This window comes from Helicoverpa zea, chromosome 28 (assembly GCF_022581195.2).
Source record: "Helicoverpa zea isolate HzStark_Cry1AcR chromosome 28, ilHelZeax1.1, whole genome shotgun sequence".
Classification (NCBI taxonomy): domain Eukaryota; kingdom Metazoa; phylum Arthropoda; class Insecta; order Lepidoptera; family Noctuidae; genus Helicoverpa; species Helicoverpa zea.
In genome coordinates, this window is record NC_061479.1 from 3,848,312 (window position 1) to 3,867,366 (window position 19,055).

The following is a 19,055-nucleotide window of genomic DNA, read 5'->3' on the forward strand; positions in this document are numbered from 1 at the left end:
TTATTCTTTTATTCTTTTTCTCTTGCTCGTGATCATCATCTGCTGAGCCTTTTCCCAACTATGTTAGAGTAGTTGTGTACCAGTATTTTACGAGAAGCGACTGCCTATCTGACCTCCTCAACCCAGTTACCCGGGCAACCCGATACCCCATGATAAGACTGGTGTCAGACTTACTAGCTTCTCACTGTCCCCAACGATCGTCAAAGATGTTCAAATGACAACCGAGACCTACAGTATAACGTGCCATCCGAAACAAAGTCATAGGTGTCCAAGATATACTCAGAAAGTACATACAATTTTTTTGTATAATAAATATCTGTTTGCTTCCCAAATAAAAATAAAATACAATCTTGCAAAAGTCGCATTGGGACTTGCCTGACCTGGAATCGAACCCACGCACTCATACTTGAGAGTATAGTAATCTGTGCTTGAGAGGTTGGTTCTTTACCCACTAGGCCACCACGACTTTTTAATATACCTATGTATTTATGTACAAACGCAGTAAGCATATTTATTACCCTTTATCCTCGCTTGAGATGTTCCAATGAAACAAGCCAGTTAGTTGGTCGTCCCACGACTCGTAGTGACGTCATGCCACTTTCCCTGTCGTGAGCGAGTAGCGTGACTCACCTGTGTTGGGCTGTAAAACCAGCGTTTATGTGTGGATCTTTTTGTTTGGGATTTAGGAGAAGATCGAACTTGGTTATTGAGTTTTAAAGGAATTTTACAACTCCATAGAAAATAGATGTTGACGTTTACATAAACTATTCTAATGAGTAAACATGGCACTCGCATCCCGGAGGAATTACTTTGTGCAGTCGGATAAGAAGTAGTCAACGGCCTTCCTCGCTAAATAGCTAATCTAATACTTCAAATCCGACCTTATAAAGGTCGCCGGAAGACGCTGGATGCAGGTCGCTTCCAACAGGTATCTGTGGAGATCAAAGGGGGAGGCCTATGTTCAGCAGTGGACGTCCTATGGCTGAGATGATGATGATGGTGATGATGAAATCCGTACAGTACCTACTTCCTGAAATTAGCGTGTTGGAAAAAAGCAACTCTTCAGCTTTTTTGTCTTAAGATGAGCATTTACTACTATATCACTAAGCTTAATCAACACACAAAGAAAAAGACGTAACTCGCTCGCTTATCTCATGGCCACACACAAAACGCAGTCTGGCTGTCTCTTCTCTCGTTATGGCCATAAAATCGGTAATATTTGGCGCTGCGCTATAAATTGAGTTTCAACCAAAATGTCTTGTATTACATGAAAGCCATTATTTTTTTTGGCAATTTATTTTCATATTGTTCTTATGTAATGATGAATAAGAGTTTTTCGGAGGGCACGATAAACTGCAGATCCCGGCTGTCATTTGAACACCTTTGGCAGTCGTAATGGGTAGTCAGAAGCCTATAAGTCCGACATAAGTCTGACAACCAGTCTTACCAAGGGATATTGGGTTGCCCGGGTAACTGGGTTGATCATCTGCCTAGCCTTTTCCCAACTATGTTGGACTCGGCTTCCAGTTTAACCGGATGCAGCTGAGTAAAAGTGCTTTACTGGGAGAGACTGCCTATCTCACCTCCTTAACCCGGGCTACCCAATACCCCATAAGTAAGACTATATAGTTATCAGACTTTCTGGCTTCTGACTACCCGTAACGACTGCTAACCACCAGGTACCTAAATAAAGGTATTGTACCAGCAAAAAAATCAGTGTAACCTATGATTCATATTTAAACTAAACCACGTAATACATTTGGTGGGAAACTAGTGTTTTTTGTTAAAAAATCTTCACGCTCCATGCATTTTGGTGACTAACAGCCTTGACATAGTAAAGTACTCTAGTGTGAAAATCACTATTATTATGTTTTCTTTTTAAATAACTTGCATTTTAGATGAGTATGATACTGATATTTTTTTGTTACCGTGGTTTTATTCGCGTGCTGGATGAGCGAGGCATATGCGTTCGTGTATATCGTCACTTAGTTTTTTATTATTATTTATTTATTCGATTTACTGTGTTTTAAAAGCCAATTACATAAATTATATGATTATTAGAAACCCATAACCGTCTCGGTGGTATATAATTCTGTGCCAAATGTCATCTTAAATGGTGCAGCCGTTTTACTGTGAAAGGAGCAAATTAAAAAAAATACCGACTAGGTAGGTATATAGACTCTTCAATTAAATTGTCTTGTAAAATCGGCTAGGTAGGTTCTTTGATGGATAATCAACCAACTGACGACTCCTGAGGGAGTGTCAGACTCTTAGGGTCAATTCCCACTGAAAGAGCAGCGGCCGGCAGCGGCCGTAAGAGCACGGACAATGTAAGAGCGCGAACGAATATTGACCCTTAGGTACTGACAAAAACCCATCACGTTCCTTCTGGAGCCCACAGTGTACCGGGGCCGCGGTAACTCGCGCGAACAATTCCCCAACCTGGGTAAATAATGTCATGCGTGCAATTGTAATTTTTAACTGACATACCCATTAAATCCAATTATAACTATTGTAGCTAGAAAACAGGACTATCGTAGATTTCTAATCCTCGTAGTCCTAATTATTTAATCATTATTCAAATGAACTATTTACACGTAATCGTGTTATAACTATTTGAATGGCATGGCAGCCGGTTTAGCAATTCTAATTAGTCAGTAAGCAGATTATGTAAGGACAAACAGGAATTAGCAACTCACAACACTCACACATTTTACATAATAGATTTATACGAATTTAAAACGTAAATGCCATTTGATTTGGTACTAAAACGAATTACCTAATTACCTGCAAGTTCATTACTCAAAAACATTGTTAGACGTTGTTATGACTTCCTACTTTTATATCTATTCAATTTTGTACCCTTTCCCACTTTATTAAGATGCATTATTGTCTCTAAACTTTGTTGTGTACTAATTTTATTTTAGCGCCATCTATGTTGTTCTATAGTAACGTAGGGCCGTCTTTGGGTTAATTGTTGTTTCATAGTTTTGAAATAAACCAGTAGATGGCGCTATTCTGAAACTTAAACGCTGTGGAATGGTCAATGACAGATGACAGACGCGGCCAGTGACAGTGACAATCTTGTCAAAAGCTACGTTCCGGATGCCGCTTTTAGAGCGTTTTAAAAAAGTAAATGAAACACAAAATGTAAACAAGTTATGTAAAGTAACAATTAGCCGCAAGAGAAGCATTTTTTTTTGGTTTTATCGGCACAAAAAGTAAACTCTGAACAAATTACCAGTAAAAAGAAACCTAGAACTATTAATTATGCTACGTTTAACTTATAAAAGTGAAGACAGAAAATAACAAACGTATAAAGTTTGCGAGACCCTTCACTTGCTTAAAACATGTCGAGCTCACTTGCTCAGCAACAAAAAAATCACACAAGATTTTATCGCTGACAGCACTACAGGAGGCAAGCGGAACTCGGAACGCAGCGAAAGAGGTTGTTTTTTTTTCGTACGCCAGTGAGTGACGAACGAAGCAGCACTGTTCCGCGATTACTCAACTAGGGACACGGTATCGAAGCAAAAGTATCGATACCGTACTCATGAGTAGAATCGATAACAAAGTATCGTACTCATTAAAGTATCGAAACAAAAGTATCGATACTTCAAGGTATCGAGTACTTTTTAGATCAAAATTTGCTAGGTCAATATCAGTCAGTAAATAATGTCAGTTTTACTTCAGTTCAGCAGGACATAAAAAACAAATGGTATTGGTACACAAATTTAATAGAATAATAGAAAAATGGAAAATGGAATGAATGAAACAAATCGAAAATGTAGCAAAAGGAAACAATATTAAGTTATTTGAGGTATGCTAAAAACTAGCAGTGTCCCACAGTTTCACCCGCGTAGTAGATTAAAGATCCCATTCCTCCTCCGTAGTCACTTAAAAATAGAAGTTTGTTGAGCCTTTTGGTTTCGAATTTTTGTGATGGTACTTCGTGCTTCAGAAAATAATCGTTCTGAAGGTACTGACGTCGCAGGGATTGATATATATATTCATTCTCGTGCCAATTTATATAATTTTGGGAATACTTTCATATCTTCCCATTGTTTTAAGGGATCTACTGAAAGTGGCGAAACCTGTGCCGATAAGTAGTAGCTTAATTCATCCTTAAATTTCAGGCTGTCATGAAGATGAAGAACTTGCTTTATTATTTTGTTTTTTAGTGTGTGCCAACTTCTTATGGTGGCTCCAGAAATCAAATGTCGTTTCTTTTTTTAAGACGAATGTCTTAAAAAGTTTTCAACGAGTGAGCTAGAAAGCGCAGTTAAATTAAATTCTTCATTCGATACGATACCTGGGAAAAAGTACTTATTGAGTAAAAGTATCGAATGCAAAGTATCGAGTACAAAAGTATCGGTATCGAACTGGAATGTACTCGATACCACAAAGCATCGATACTTTTTTCGTGTCCCTATACTCAACGTTTCGCGTCGTTTCATTGTCACCTATGATTGTCACGCACGGAACTATTATAATTTCACAAGTTTATTTCAATTACCGTGTTCTTGTGTAACATAAATAAACGAAACAATATAGTAATACTAATTTTAAACAGTGTTCTAGTGGCATTGTGTTGATAAAAGTGTTAAAACAACTTTATGTTTGGTCAATCAAAATAGTGTCGTGAATCAAGATGAGTAACTTCACAAAGTTTATGAAAACTACGCCGATCACGGATGATTATGAAATCTCCAACACTGTTCTTGGCCTTGGCATCAACGGAAAGGTAGGTTTTAATTAGGAAAATCGCTGAAAAACTTCCTAAACTTTGTCGAAAAGAAATACGTTGTGTTGTTTATATATGACGTCACTGTACAAAATTATATAGCTTCCACCCGTTAATACCTTTATCTCATCATGCCCGAATGACAAAAGAATTATTAATAGTAGCACTTTTAACTCAGCAAATGCGTATTTGAATAATGTTTTGCAAATTCCGTTTGAAAACTTTGTTGAAAAGTTTTACTTTACGTCAATGTTGAAAAAAAACTATAATGGTATGCAGATTTAAAAACTATGTAATGTACGTTTTGTCATTCATCATTCATGCAAATAAACGTACGTAGGTAAATGGTAAACAAGTTCGGTCCAAAACAAAAAAAAAGTTTCATAGTAATTTTTTTTAACCAGACAGCTATATACCATTGCTTAAATAACTGAAATAAGGTTGTATATGCATTGCACAATTTTATTTCAACTGTGTAACTACTGATATTACAGTAATTAAATACATATGTAAAGAGTTGACAAATTATTGTGTATTTGGAGATTCCCATGACAATATACAAATTAGGGTTTTCCAATTAACAAATGTGTATTAATATCTCTCAGTATGTGGGCCCATTTTATATATATATTATAAAACTTAGGTATGCAATGTTTCTTCTTTCAAACTCGCCTATATGCTGTCATATCACATCTTCATTTTTATATGAGGAATCTTTTTATGAGAGTGGGGCCAATGGTACTTTAAGTTAGCTGAAATATATATTATTATTTTTTATTTTAAAGTAAATGAAAAGTCAATTGAAGTTGATTGAGTCTCTTTTGAAATGTCAAGCTAGTTGAACAGTTCTCAAGAGGGGGTCTCAAGGAGATGACACTCTTTTTAAAAAAAACTACAGTTGTTTATAGTCTTAATTAGCCGTTATTACTGCCCAAACTTAATTTAAACAAGTCTTGTTACACATTCAAAGAAATAATGGTTTCCTAGTAATATAATAGTTCAGAGAATACTCAGTTAACTGGCAAACAGAACAGTATATTTAACACATTGCTATTTCTCACTTTAATTATTTACTTATAGACCGGTGTTAAATAATTTTAAGGAGAATATTGTATGTTTGGATCGGATGAAATCATGGTTTGACATAACTTTTAAAACTTGAAAACTGAACTTGAAGGAATAGAGTGAGCATATTATAATGCATTGTAGTACATAGGTGTGTTGCACAGATGTCTGGTAGCTGCATCCTGAGTTGAAATACCAATATGTTATTCTAATATTAAGCTGTACTACTGTTGCATCAAACTGAATTCAGTAGTTTTAGTGTGAAATAATAACAAACATGCATCCTTACAAACTCTCGCATTTTTAATATTAATAGGATTTATAATACGTAGCAACAATTAATTAATGAGGTACACACCACTTACAACTACCCCACTACCCAGTAGTAGGAACTCATCATAAAAATAGACAGCCGACTTATATCACCAAAACACCTGTTTTCTACTCCTTATTAATCAATAACAAAACAAAAAAGACGTTACACATTATTTGAATACAGATGACACATAACCAGACCGACAAGATTACAAAAAAATATGTAAATAGCAGAATGATAAGAATACCAATGTTTGGCTGACGTCATTGGCAGAATCTAGTTTTAAAGGAAACATTTTTACTTAAGCGATGTTAGGAAAGGTTTTTGTGTTGATGATCTAATCTTTTGAAAACTTAAAGAGATTTATTACTTTGAATGGACTCATCGTCTGCCTAGCCTTTTCATAACGGTGTGGTCAATTTACAGTCCAATCGGATGCAGCTGAGTACCAGTGTTTTACATTGAGTGACTACCTAGCTCAGAAATATCTGAGCTTTTTAACTCGGGCAACCTGATACCCCCTTGTAAGAATGGTTGTCAGACTGTCTCGCTTCTAATTATGACAATCGAGACCCACCAATTTAAATTCCCTTCCGAAACACAGTACTGTTATTAATTGTACCCAAAAAAGGTTTGAAATCCACTTGAAATACCTGGCTAGAGGAAATATCTGCTACAGAATATGAAATTTTTAATGTTAAAACCTAATGTTCTAAGTGAACATTCATTTTGGCTGTTAACCGCTATTGAGTGTTTGTAAGTATTCATAAGGTGGAACATTGTCAATGTTAATTAGCACATTAAAATATTACTGTTTTCCTCATCGTCCGTCTGTACGTATGTTATTACTCATTAAAATTGCAGACAGTGGTACATACTTAGAAATAATGTATATCCTTATAATGTTAGCAAGGTTTTACTCCCATCCCATGGTAAATCTGTTACAGCCTTTTGCGCCTCACACGGAGAAGGAATGAGCATTAATCACCATGCTTGCTCAATGCGGGTTGGTGATTTCAGTCTATATATAGTCCAGATTCCTTCTTCTTTCCCGTGGTAAATACTTCAGGGTTCCATAGCCATAGAGACGGGATCTTAAAACTAGGACTTCGCTGTTCATCCATCATCAGGCTATAAGTATCTCAAGAACCGTGATAGACTGTTATTTTCATATATGACCTTCCTATTACTTTTTGTGGCTATAACAACAAAAACTGCTACAGAGATAGACTTGACAAACGACGCAGTTTATATCATCATCCTCCGAGCATTTTTCCCAACTATGTTGGGGTCGGCTTCCAGTCTAACCGGATATATCTGAGAGTGAGTGCTTTACAAGAAGCCACTGTTCTGCCTGACCTCCTCAACCTAGTTACCCGGGCAACCCAATACACTGGTTACACTGGTGTCAGACTTACTGGCCTCTGACAGTTTATAATGAAGCGTTATTAAACTTCTAATTGAGATTGACAGCTGTCTAAAACTTGAAAACAATTTACACAGTCACATATTTCGTCCCTTGTATCAAAACAAAATTCTTACGAAACTTCTTATCTAAGCGCATAGGATATCTACCTACGTTGATATTGATAAGAACAAAAATCCGCAGTCATGATTACGTAAAATTGCCCCGTGTGTCATCAATATTTTATCGGTTATTAATGTTGAAATCCTGTACAAAAATATGACAAGTCAACATTAACAGTCATGATTGATAAATAATATAGGAGACATTTGTAAACCTCTAGTAATGTATACTAGTAATATATAGTCTGAAATCACCAACCCGCATTGAGCAAGCATGGTGATTAATGCTAAATCCTTCTCTGTGTGAGAGGAGACCGCAGCCCAGCAGTGGGACGATAAAAGGTTGTAACAATGTATACTAATATAATAAAGAGCAGACAATTTTGTTTGTCTGTTTGTTTGTACCCTAAAGGCTCCGTAACTATTGAACCGATTTGATAAATTCTTTCACTATTGGAAAGCCACACTCTTCCCGAGTAACTTAAGCTATATTTTATACCGGTATGGGCAGTAGTTTCCACGGAACGCATTTGAAACCACTTGAAAATCGCTGTTTTATAATAAACCAGTATCAAGTAATCTATACTTTAATATGATAAAGCTGAAGATTTTATTTGATTGCTGGAACGCGCTAATCGCAGGAAATACTTATAATATTTGATAAAGTTATTTCAGTGTTAAGTAGCCCATTTATCGAGGAAGGCTACTGGCTACTTTTTATCCGCTTGCAAGAAGAAGTATCCATGGGACGAAGGTGTTTGATACTAATTTGAGAGATCTATAAAACCAGTATCAAACAATTTCAAAATACAATTGGTTCCAATTCACAAAAACTTAGCAAAAGTTTCCCTATAACATACATGGTCTATTCTTTGAAGATTTTGCTTGGTCACCGATTAAATGATGAGAGGACTCCGCAAGAGGCAAAGTTCTTGAAGCCTGATCCAAACTGTCTTCATCCATGGATAAACATGATCATGTCATCATAAAGGATCGACCACATAGAGAAGAAGATTTTCTTAATTAAAAAAATACCCGCTCTCAACAGCCATGTGATCTTACTGTGAAAAAATGGCGCAACAAACTTCCCAGCAAAAATTTCTTCAGCCTATCTACAAGTATCATTTTCAAGGAAAACACACACCACTATTGGGAAAGTCCTAGTCATTAGATAATCGATTTTTATTCGATGACGAATCGAGACAAATTCGCCTTGTGCTAAATGAGTCAGAAAAAATCGAGAACGTAATGTCGGAAACTTGTTTTGGTGATGACCAAGTGACGGACTATTAGTCAATGATGACGATATTGCTAATTATGTTTTGTATAGTTCATTTACCTTGGTAGTTCGAAGATTTGAAGAAGTTGAGTTTGTTGCGCCACTTCTTCCCAGTAATAAGGCATATGAAGTGGTGAAGGGTGGGCGTTTTTGGGGCTGTCTCATGTAATTGTGACGTTCGAAAAATGCTGTTTTCAGCCTACTTTGAATTTTTTTTTTGTGACGAGCAGTGGGTGGATGTGGGATGTCCCCAACTGGGATGGTTGGCTCTCATTGGTGGAGGCCTAAGTTCAGCAGTGGTGGCAATTGGCTGATGTAATGATGATTTATATCTGTAATATATTTGAGTCTTTACGTAAAGGTAAATAAGGTACCTGGTTAGTACAGTTTCCAGGAAAGTAGAATGATTAGAGGAAAGTAGACAAAAACACATAGGAAGTGGTGAAGGGTGGGCGTTTTGGGGGCTGTCTTTTGTAAAAATTTTTTTGACGTTCGAAAAGTGCCGTTTTGCAGCCAAGTTTGAATAAATGAGTTTGGATTTTGATTGCTAATTTTTCTCATATTTTTTGAAGTGATGGGCACGGCAAATATTTGCGTGATACGAAACAGTATTGGTAGTCTCATCGGAATTAGTACAATGTATTTCACAATACTTGACATATAGCCCCGCCTATATTCCCTAATAAGTTTCTATGGTATATCCATATTTTTAACGTGTGATGCAAAATTAAGGGTGTCCGTGTCCGCTATGTCTCTGTATTTGAAGCACCGTAACTCTCAAACGGATGAACCGATTTGGATGCGGATGTATTAACTGAAAAACTGTTCTTCCGGCGAACTATTCTTCTGGTTTAAGCCTTTTTAAAGCCATTAACTGTTGTGTCAACTCGTATCGTATCCTGTTCTAGAGTAACCACACATTTTCAAAATCCTTACTCTACTTATTTAACTGCAAGATTAAAACTGATTTCAAAACCAATATTTGACGAAGAAAACTTTCAAAGAAACGTTGAGTTACTTTCGAAGTAGTACATAAACTTCGCCAACGCGACGATTGGACTGCGTCGTTCAAAGAAATCCTATTAAAGTTTAACTTTGGTTATTTATCAACTTGATAATGTAAATAAACGAGGCTACCAATATCAGAATTTGCTTTACATCAATATTCTTCGGCTGCTCAAACACTCTTCTAAAGTTTAGATACTTCTATACTAATATAATAAACTATTGAACTGATTTGAGAAATTCTTTTCACTGTTGGAAACCTACACTCTTTCCGAGTACCATCATCCTCCGAGCCTTTTTCCCAACTATGTTGGGGTCGGCTTCCAGTCTAGCCGGATGTAGCTGAGTACCAGTGCTTTACAAAGAGCGACTGCCCTGTCTGACCCCCTCAACCCAGTTAGCCTGGCAACCCAATACACTCTTTCCAAGTAACGTTGGCTAGATTTTACCCCAGTACGGCAGTAGTTCGCACGGACGTGGATGAAACCGCGGGGAAACTGGTACCACTGAAATATACACAATGTTTACAAAACTAGCTCTTAGATCAATCTTGATTTGAATCATAACAATAAGTAGGCGTTTGTTTTGGAAATATACTGGGTTTATTTTCAAATTATCTTTCTTCGTCTGTTGTCTTAATTTAGGCGTAACTAAGGATTGGTTTAAAGGTCAAAAGAGAATAGAAATAGAAGCAATGTATTACGCATTTATGTATCCTTAAGGATTTCATCTTCTTCCTGCCGTGTTCCCAAGTTATTTTGGGGTTGGCGCAATATGTATTCCGTTTTTATTCATGTCTGTCAGTCATCATATATGTGCAATCACCTGCTTTTGCGAATAATTCTTCAACTTCAACGAAATTGACGAACACCAGACTTATGTACCAGGAATCCAAACTTTTGTAGATACGATACATCATTGTTTGCGAAACTTATTCTGAGAAATATTACCCGAAAAGGTTCAATGACTAATGTTACTGTTACAGCCTTTTTATCGTCCCACTCCTGGGCTCAGGCCTCCTCTCACATGGAGAAGGATTGAGCGTTAATCACCACGCTAGCTCAATGCGGGTTCGTGATTTAAGACTTTACAGTCCAGGTGTCCTTAAGATGTTTTCCTTCACCTTTTTATCAGCCATTGGTGTCCAAGATATACTTAGAAAGTACATACAAACTTAGAAATGTTGCATTGGTACTTGCTTGACCTGGAATCGAACCTACACCCTCATACTCGAGAGGTTGGTTCTTTACCCACTAGGCTACCACGACTTTCAATAACTAATAATAAAAAACAAAAAACCTTATATTGTACATACTCAGTCCTCATGATTACTTTGCTGTCATTATCCTAATTATCATATATAATGTTTCTGTCATTGACAAATGTGCTGTCGTTTGGCAAACATGTGTTCGCCAAAAGTTTACACTATACCTACTCGGTAAAGTCGGGTGAGACTTACGTTCATTCAACTGGAGATCATAGACCTGACTTGTTTTAGATGACCGATTGACGGGTGTATGTTTTTGTAATTTCCTCGTTTCTGAAGTATGTCTGGTTAACAGCTAGAATCTTTCGCTGTTTGGCTGGTAACCTTATAGCTTTTGCTAAAAGTTTCAGCCGACTCCCGTGAGAACTTCTGCGCGTATCCGGATAAATAGTAGACTATAGACTTCCTTGGTAAATTGGCTATCTATCACTGAAATATTTTCTAGTAGTAGTGGAGTAGTAGTTCCTGAGACAAACTTTCCTAACTCTTTATCTAGTTACTCGGATGGGACCGCTTTATTTATTGTGTAAAAAATTCAGCCTAATCCTGCTACTGGAAGTAGATACTCCAAAATTGAGTTAAAAGATTTAGGTGAGGTAAATAAACGCTTTTGATATTAAAGGAATTAATTTCAATTTTATGAATGGGTTCCGTCAAATCGATTCGGTAATCGTTCAGCATAATTTCAAACTACAAGTTACTGTTGCTGCTTATTGAACCGGAGTGACCTACATCCGTCACTGCTGATATGACGTCATCGTTGCGAGTGCATTGACCCCTTATGCTTTGCCGTGGTATGAAATAAAGGCTCTCTTTGAAGGAGTGGAATGGTATCTGGTCTGCATAATGTTCCTTATAATGGAACGGAATTGGTGTTGCAATATGCGTATGGACAATTATGCGTACACAGGATTTCAGTACTTATAGTCCGTGTCATATATTCTTACCTTTGAAAGTAACTGGCAAGGTTAAAGATATATATTTATTTACTAGCTTCCGCCAGCGGCTTCGCCCGCGTAGTATGTTCATAAAAAGTAGCCTATGTGTTAATCCAGGGTAGCACCTATCTACATACCAAATTCCAATAAAATCGGTCCAGCCGTTTTTGCGTGATTGAATAACAAACATACATCCATACATTCTCACAAACTTTCACATTTATAATATAAGTAGGATATAAGTAGGATATGGCAATAAATGATATTGTGAATGTACTGTACCCACCAGTTATTAAATTACTATTTAAAATGGCATTTACAATATTCATTTGTTCAGGAATAAAGATATGATATGTTGCAGAATGTAGCATTAATAACTAGAATACTATTATTGTCTAATACAAAGGAAAAAATACTTAGGAATTTGGATTAGCACTAAGAATGTCAACACAAAAGTCCATTGTTATATATCTTTCAAGCAAGAATAATGCATCATTCCTAAGTAAATAAATAAGTACTAGTAATTTCCCGCGGTTCCATCCGCATTCCCTAACTAACGCATTCTCGCATAGCCTAACTACATCTCGCAACTACATAAACGTTTACCGTCTTACCACAAAAACTTTTAAACGTCCGTGAAACACTTGTCTAAAAATATGTCAAATTATGACGTTGAAATAAGGTCTATTTTGCAGCCATATTTTTTTAAACAAGTGTTTAACAGGTGTTTAAGTTTTTGTAGTAAGGCCATTAGTGGCCTGGGGACGCTTTCATTTCAAAGAACAAATATCTTAATCGGTTCAAAAACTAATTTAATGGCATAACGAGTTTTGTTTTGTGGGCTTAAGAAACTTTCACAAAGCGGAAAAAAAAGTACTAAAGACGCCCGGAGTCCGGAAGTTTTCGGTGTTACACTCCCATGCCTGGGAGGACCCGTAAATCCGGCATAAAATTTCACGTCAAAAGCCGGCAGAAAGATTTGACAAAACTCTATCACTAGGGCTAGGTGGTTAAGCCGTTAGCTCACTCGATATAACGAAGAAGAATAGATAGGATACACATTTACCATGATAATAGAAAAGTTCAAAGTACGGTCATAATTAATGGCACTTATCAATATGTTTTACTGCTTATCAATTGTTTGGTCAAAGTACAAATGAAGAATTACTTGAAATCACATATCCGTGCCATGCTGGCAAAGGAGCGTTCCTGAATGTACAAACAAAGTAACTTCTCTGCCAAGTCCTTAAACACGACATTGATGAGGATAGACTTTTTTTAAACGACGTCAAAAATCATCAAATGACCCCTCCCGCTGTGGGTTAGCAGCGGTGAGGGAGTGTCAGACTCTTACTGACGAAAAACCGTCGTGTTCTGACGAAGGCCTCTTATGTCCCAGGGCCGCGGTAACTCTTTCGAACAATCCCGCAGCCCCGGCAGATGAGGATAGATCTCAATATGACAAATGTTCACCCACCAATTCGAATGAAACATAAAAGAAATGGGCATTACTAATCCTTTCATGAAAAAACCAGTAAACAAAACAAAATTCATATTCAATATTCATGTCCTTTCAATCGAAAAACCCCACTGATCCGTTGACCCAACCTTTACAAGAAAAAAAACAGGTTAAGCGGAAAATGATAGCAGAAAAACACCCAAAACACCGTTTGATCATTTTCGCGTCCAAATTTAGCTCCAAGTACGCTCCAGTTCAGTTTCATACATGTACTCCTGACCTTTAAAGGTTTTCGAAGTCTGTTTATAAAGTCCGTTTATATCGGGATTACAAATTAACTAAACTACGCCTACATCTTTACTTGCGCAAATTGTATCTGATACTGTAATTACACAATGTACTTGTTGGCTCCTTGACATTTGTAACGGTAGCCAGAAAGTCTGGCAGTTACTTTTTCAATGTGTATTGTTACCAAGTAACTGAGTTATTTAGTTTCAAGTATCATGTAAGAAAGCCGACTCTATCATAGTTGGGAAAATACTAAAGTGAACCTTTGAAGTCCCGAATTTGAGCTAAACGTATTCTTTCTCAAAAGCAAAAAAGATGCTTGTTATTGATCAGATGGTGCCTCAATAATCAATCCTTAATCAGATCACAAAAATATCCGTTTCTATCAACCCTGATTATTGGAAATATAAACTCATTTGTATACACATAAACTGTTTAACACTGATTCCCTGTAGTGTTGTTAGCGTACTCTCCCGATTGCGAACAAACATCCGCTATGGGAGTGCCGACCTTGTTAGGCGGATGATTCCAGTTAGTATCTACTGTATTTTTTAGGGATTTTATCTATTTGAGGTGTGCCATAAAATCCTCTTACACTTTTCTACTCAAGTTGTTCCCATCCAATTATGGGAACCCCATACAATAAACCTTAGTCTTTATTGTTACAGCGGCTTCAGAAATATCATCATAGATGAAATTTTCACTGGCTGGTTCATAAGGTACACGGACAGAGTCATAACCACTTCACTGTCCCCGATGCAGACACAATAGTTAAACAAACGGTGACGTATCACATATTACTCATGGGATATCGAAGTTATGAAGTAATAGGCTCCCGTTTTCTTTACCTTTTGGACAGCGGAATATAGTATCTCCAATTGACGCCATATTTAATTTTTATGCAGTCCACGACGTAAGAAGTGACGAATTCATTAATGACTCCACGTGGTACGTCCAACTAGTAAGAAAAACAAAGAAAATCAAATTAAACTGAATGAGTAATGAAACAACAGAAATGGTTATTGTAACCTCCCACACATTGGATCTGCAACTCCCAACTTGATTAGTAAGTACGCAGAAACCCCTAGGTTTAAGGAAAATATATGCTCAGTAGCATTCCGACTGTTTTCCTGAAAGATTGAACTGTGTTTAATTTATCGGCACTTCAGTAGCGACCTAGCTTTGAAAGGATGAATGCAAATCATGAATCACTTTTACTATTGGTGATAATCACTTGGTAAGATCGCTCCTGTGTATATTTTGAGTTTATCGCAAACACATACACAAAGTAGAAATCTAAGAAAGGTATGACTGACTGATTGTTTCGGACTAGATTGGGAATTCAACCAAAAACTTAGAAAGTCTGACACGAGTCAGCAGACCCCAGCGGGGCCCACCAGGGCTAAGGGGCTGCGGGATTGTGGGAAAAGGTTACAGAGATACACAAAAGGACTAAGAAGAAATATCATAGTGTTTAGTCAATAAGAATCTGACACTCCTTCACGCTGCTAACCCTCAGCGGGAGGAGTCATTAAAGCCATTCAAGCCGGAATTGAAATGCAGGAGAGTATGCATATAGCTGTATTCATCCTCATCATCCTCCGAGCCTTATTCCCAACTATGTTGGGGTCGGCTTCCAGTCTAACCGGATTCAGTGCTTTACAAGAAGCGACTGCCTATCTGACCTCCTCAACCCAGTTACCCGGGCAACCCGATACTCCTTGGTTAGACTGGTGTCAGACTTACTGGCTTCTGACTACCCGTAACGACTGCCAAGGATGTTCAATGACAGCCGGGACCTACAGTTTAACGTGCCATCCGAAACACAGCCAATGGTGTCTAAGATATACTTAGAAAGTACATACAAACTTAGAAAAGTTGCATTGGTACTTGCCTGACCTGGGATCGAACCCGCGCCCTCTCACTTGAGAGGCTGGTCCTTTACCCACTAGGCCACCACGACTTCTTATTATGCATATAGCTGTATTATTCATCCGAAAGATCCAAAAGTAACTAATATAATTATGTATATGTAAAAGTAATTGTATGAACAAAACGAACTGGGAGATGATTCACCTGTCTTTCATACAGTTATTCAGTTAATCTGTAATAGAATTCCCTGAAAAGCGATGGCGGTTGACTTTTATTGCCTTCAGGGTATATTATGGCATGTCAAACAATGACGGCGTTTTGAGACTATCAATGAAAATCTCATGTTTATCCTGTTCGAAGAATTTAGCCCCAATATTACAAGACCTTTAGATGTTGTTGTTTCCAAAAATACTCCAAATCAAATCAAAATTCGTTTATTCAAACTTGGCTGCAAAACAGCACTTTTCGAACGTCAGAAATTTACAAAAGACAGACCCCAAAATGCCCACCCTTCACCACTTCCTATGTCTTTTTGCTGGGAAGAAGAAGTGGTAGAACAAACTCCCCAGCAAGAAGCTCCTGAACCATATTCATTTGTTTTTTTCTTCTTCAATTTAAGAGCCCAGCTCTTGTCGGTGCAGCTCCTTCCATCATCATCAGCCTATAGCAGTCCACTGCTGGACATAGGCCTCTCCAAGTGCACGTCACTGAGATCGGCTGCTCGCATCCAGCTCCACGCACCAGCCGTCTTGCGCAAGTCATCACTCCACCGTGCCTGAGGACGTCCTACACTACGTTTGCCGAGACGTGGTCTCCACTCTAGAACTCGTTTACCCCAACGGTTATCGGTTCTTCGGCTAATATGGCCGCCACTTCAGCTTGCTGATTCGGTGGGCTATGTCGATGACTTTGGTTCTCTGACGGATTACCTCATTTCTGATGCGATCCCTCAGAGAAATGCCAAGCATAGCTCTTTCCATAGCCCGCTGAGCGACTTTAAACTTGTGGACCAGCCGTACCGTCAGTGTCCACGTTTCGGCTCCGTAAGTCATGACAGGTAGGACGCACTGATTGAAGACTTTTGTCTTTAGGCACTGTGGGATCGACGATGTTAGGACTCGACGTAGCTTCCCAAATGCAGCCCAACCCAACTGAATTCTCCTATTCACCTCGTCCTCAAAGTTGTTTCTACCTAACTGCAATGTCTGCCCGAGGTATACATATTTCCGAACAACTTCGAGAACGGCGCCGTGTATCGCAATCGGTTCCGGTAGAACATGTTCATTGAACATGACCGTGGTTTTGTCCAAGTTCATCCGTAGGCCGATGCGTAGAGAAGATTCAGCCAGGTCGTTCAGCATCTGTTGTAGGTCCTGCAGCATTTCCGCCATGATGACGATATCGTCAGCAAATCGCAAGTGAGAGATGTGTTCGCCATTGATGTTGATGCCGCGTCCTTTCCAGTTCAGCGTCTTGAACATATCCTCTATTGCATTAGTGAACAGCTCCTTCCATTTACGCCTATCTAGCGCCAACTCCTGAACTTCCTTATACGTCATTTGTTTTTTTACTGAATCAAATTTATTTTCATTACTATTTTCATATGCATACTGTTTCATTTCGATGTTTAACAGAATCTGACCATCGAACTGAATAAAATATATCTAGGTATTTACTCAAGTACTAATTGTAAAGTACCAAGTTATTGCGCTTCATAAAATTACAAAGTTTCTCAGATAATTATGTAATGACGTCATTTTAACTAGAAACCATTAAAAACCAACATTCTTTATGTTGCGATAGGTTAGTTATGCACTTAAAAAATATGATTAATAAACATTAGTAATAATTTAATGGCTTTGCCATTCTCTCCTTAATGCTGTCTGTACTGTTGCCCTGTAATAAAAAAATGCTTTATTGGCATCGTAGTGTTTTGTCGTATTTTCATTGCTATCAACAACATATTGCGAACCTTTGAAATCCCTTTCCACTTATTTCTGGGGGGTCACACGGTTTGAGGCTCAAGAGTCGCGCTTTGCGACCTCTAGACCGAATAAGCGATTGTCGGAAAGAACTGCTGTTCTCATATGAGAAGATCAGCCAAGTGCGCTGGACTTAATCTAGTGCACAAGCATTTGAACTCCCTATTGACACTCGTGCCTCGATGAAACGGCAATCTGACACGACCGGAGAGAGATCAGGCGCAGGACCGACAGTAACATGCTCTCCAATGCATGCCATCGATCATCAACTGAAAGACTCCGGGCTGCTTTTCAAATTGTCTGTCATATATTATCTGTTTCGACTGTCATAAAATCTGCCATAACCTCTGCGTTTAATATCCTCAGTTATTCTCAGGTCGTTAAATCATTCATGCGACCAAATGTGTCTTCAAAGTGTTACCAGTCAGTTTTATTTCAATTTCCCATGCTATTAAACTATTAATACACGAACGTTGTTCCGCTTGAAATGGATTTGACGCCGTCAGCGTAAAACCCACGTATTGTTGCCGGATTTAATGCCATTTACCACATGCATTCAGGGCTGTCTTTTCAGGAGATTGACTTTGAACTTAAATAAATTAATATTCATATGGCTTTTGCTTCCCATAGACTTCGTAAATTTTAGAGCGTACACTTGAAATATTTTAATTTTTGTGTGAAAATTTTGATGAACTAAAATCTGAGAATTATTAAAAATCGTAGAACAAAAGTTTTAGTTTATGATATTAGTGATACGGACCCGAGAGGTTGCCAGTGTGTTACCTATAACCCTGTATATATGGCTCTACCTGTACTAATATTATAAAGTATAGTAGGTATAGTAAAGTATGACGGTAATCTCTTGATCCATTGAAACGATTTTGAAAAGTCTCTTACCAATATAAAGTCAAGCTTTGTAAGCATCATAGGCTACATTCTATTCTGCTATTGGAAATAGTTCCTTCAGAACGCGGGTGGAAACGCGCACAACAGCTTTTTAGTTATTACAATTCTTTACTATGTATGAAGATCAATTTGTCCTTTAAACCAGTTGAGTACCTACATGAATCTTGAACCCAAACTTATGTAATATTGACATTCAAATTGTCTTTAGACACGGAATAATACAGATCTTCATTTAGAACCTTAGTCTTGTATATTTTGCCATGAACTCCATCACTATTATTTTGGTGCCTGTCACCTAGTTTTAACTGATAACCCTACATGACCTTTGATAAAAATAAGCTTAACCAAAGTGTAAAATTAATTCGCTATCGACTCGATTTTACTCCGGCCTTCGTTCAAGGTGAAGT

General features: G+C 37.7%; 1 protein-coding gene across 2 annotated transcripts in view; it reads left to right on the forward strand.

Annotated features, from left to right (window-relative positions):
* Window positions 1-4,472: 4,472 nt before the first annotated feature.
* The window catches only part of LOC124643618 (MAP kinase-activated protein kinase 2), a 53,242-nt gene continuing 38,659 nt past the window's right edge, over window positions 4,473-19,055 (forward strand). For both annotated transcript variants that reach the window (XM_047182632.1, XM_047182633.1), the window contains exon 1: window positions 4,473-4,744. In XM_047182632.1, the coding sequence (XP_047038588.1) occupies window positions 4,652-4,744 (93 nt within the window). In that variant the 5' untranslated portion in view covers window positions 4,473-4,651. The remainder of the gene's footprint in view (window positions 4,745-19,055) is intronic.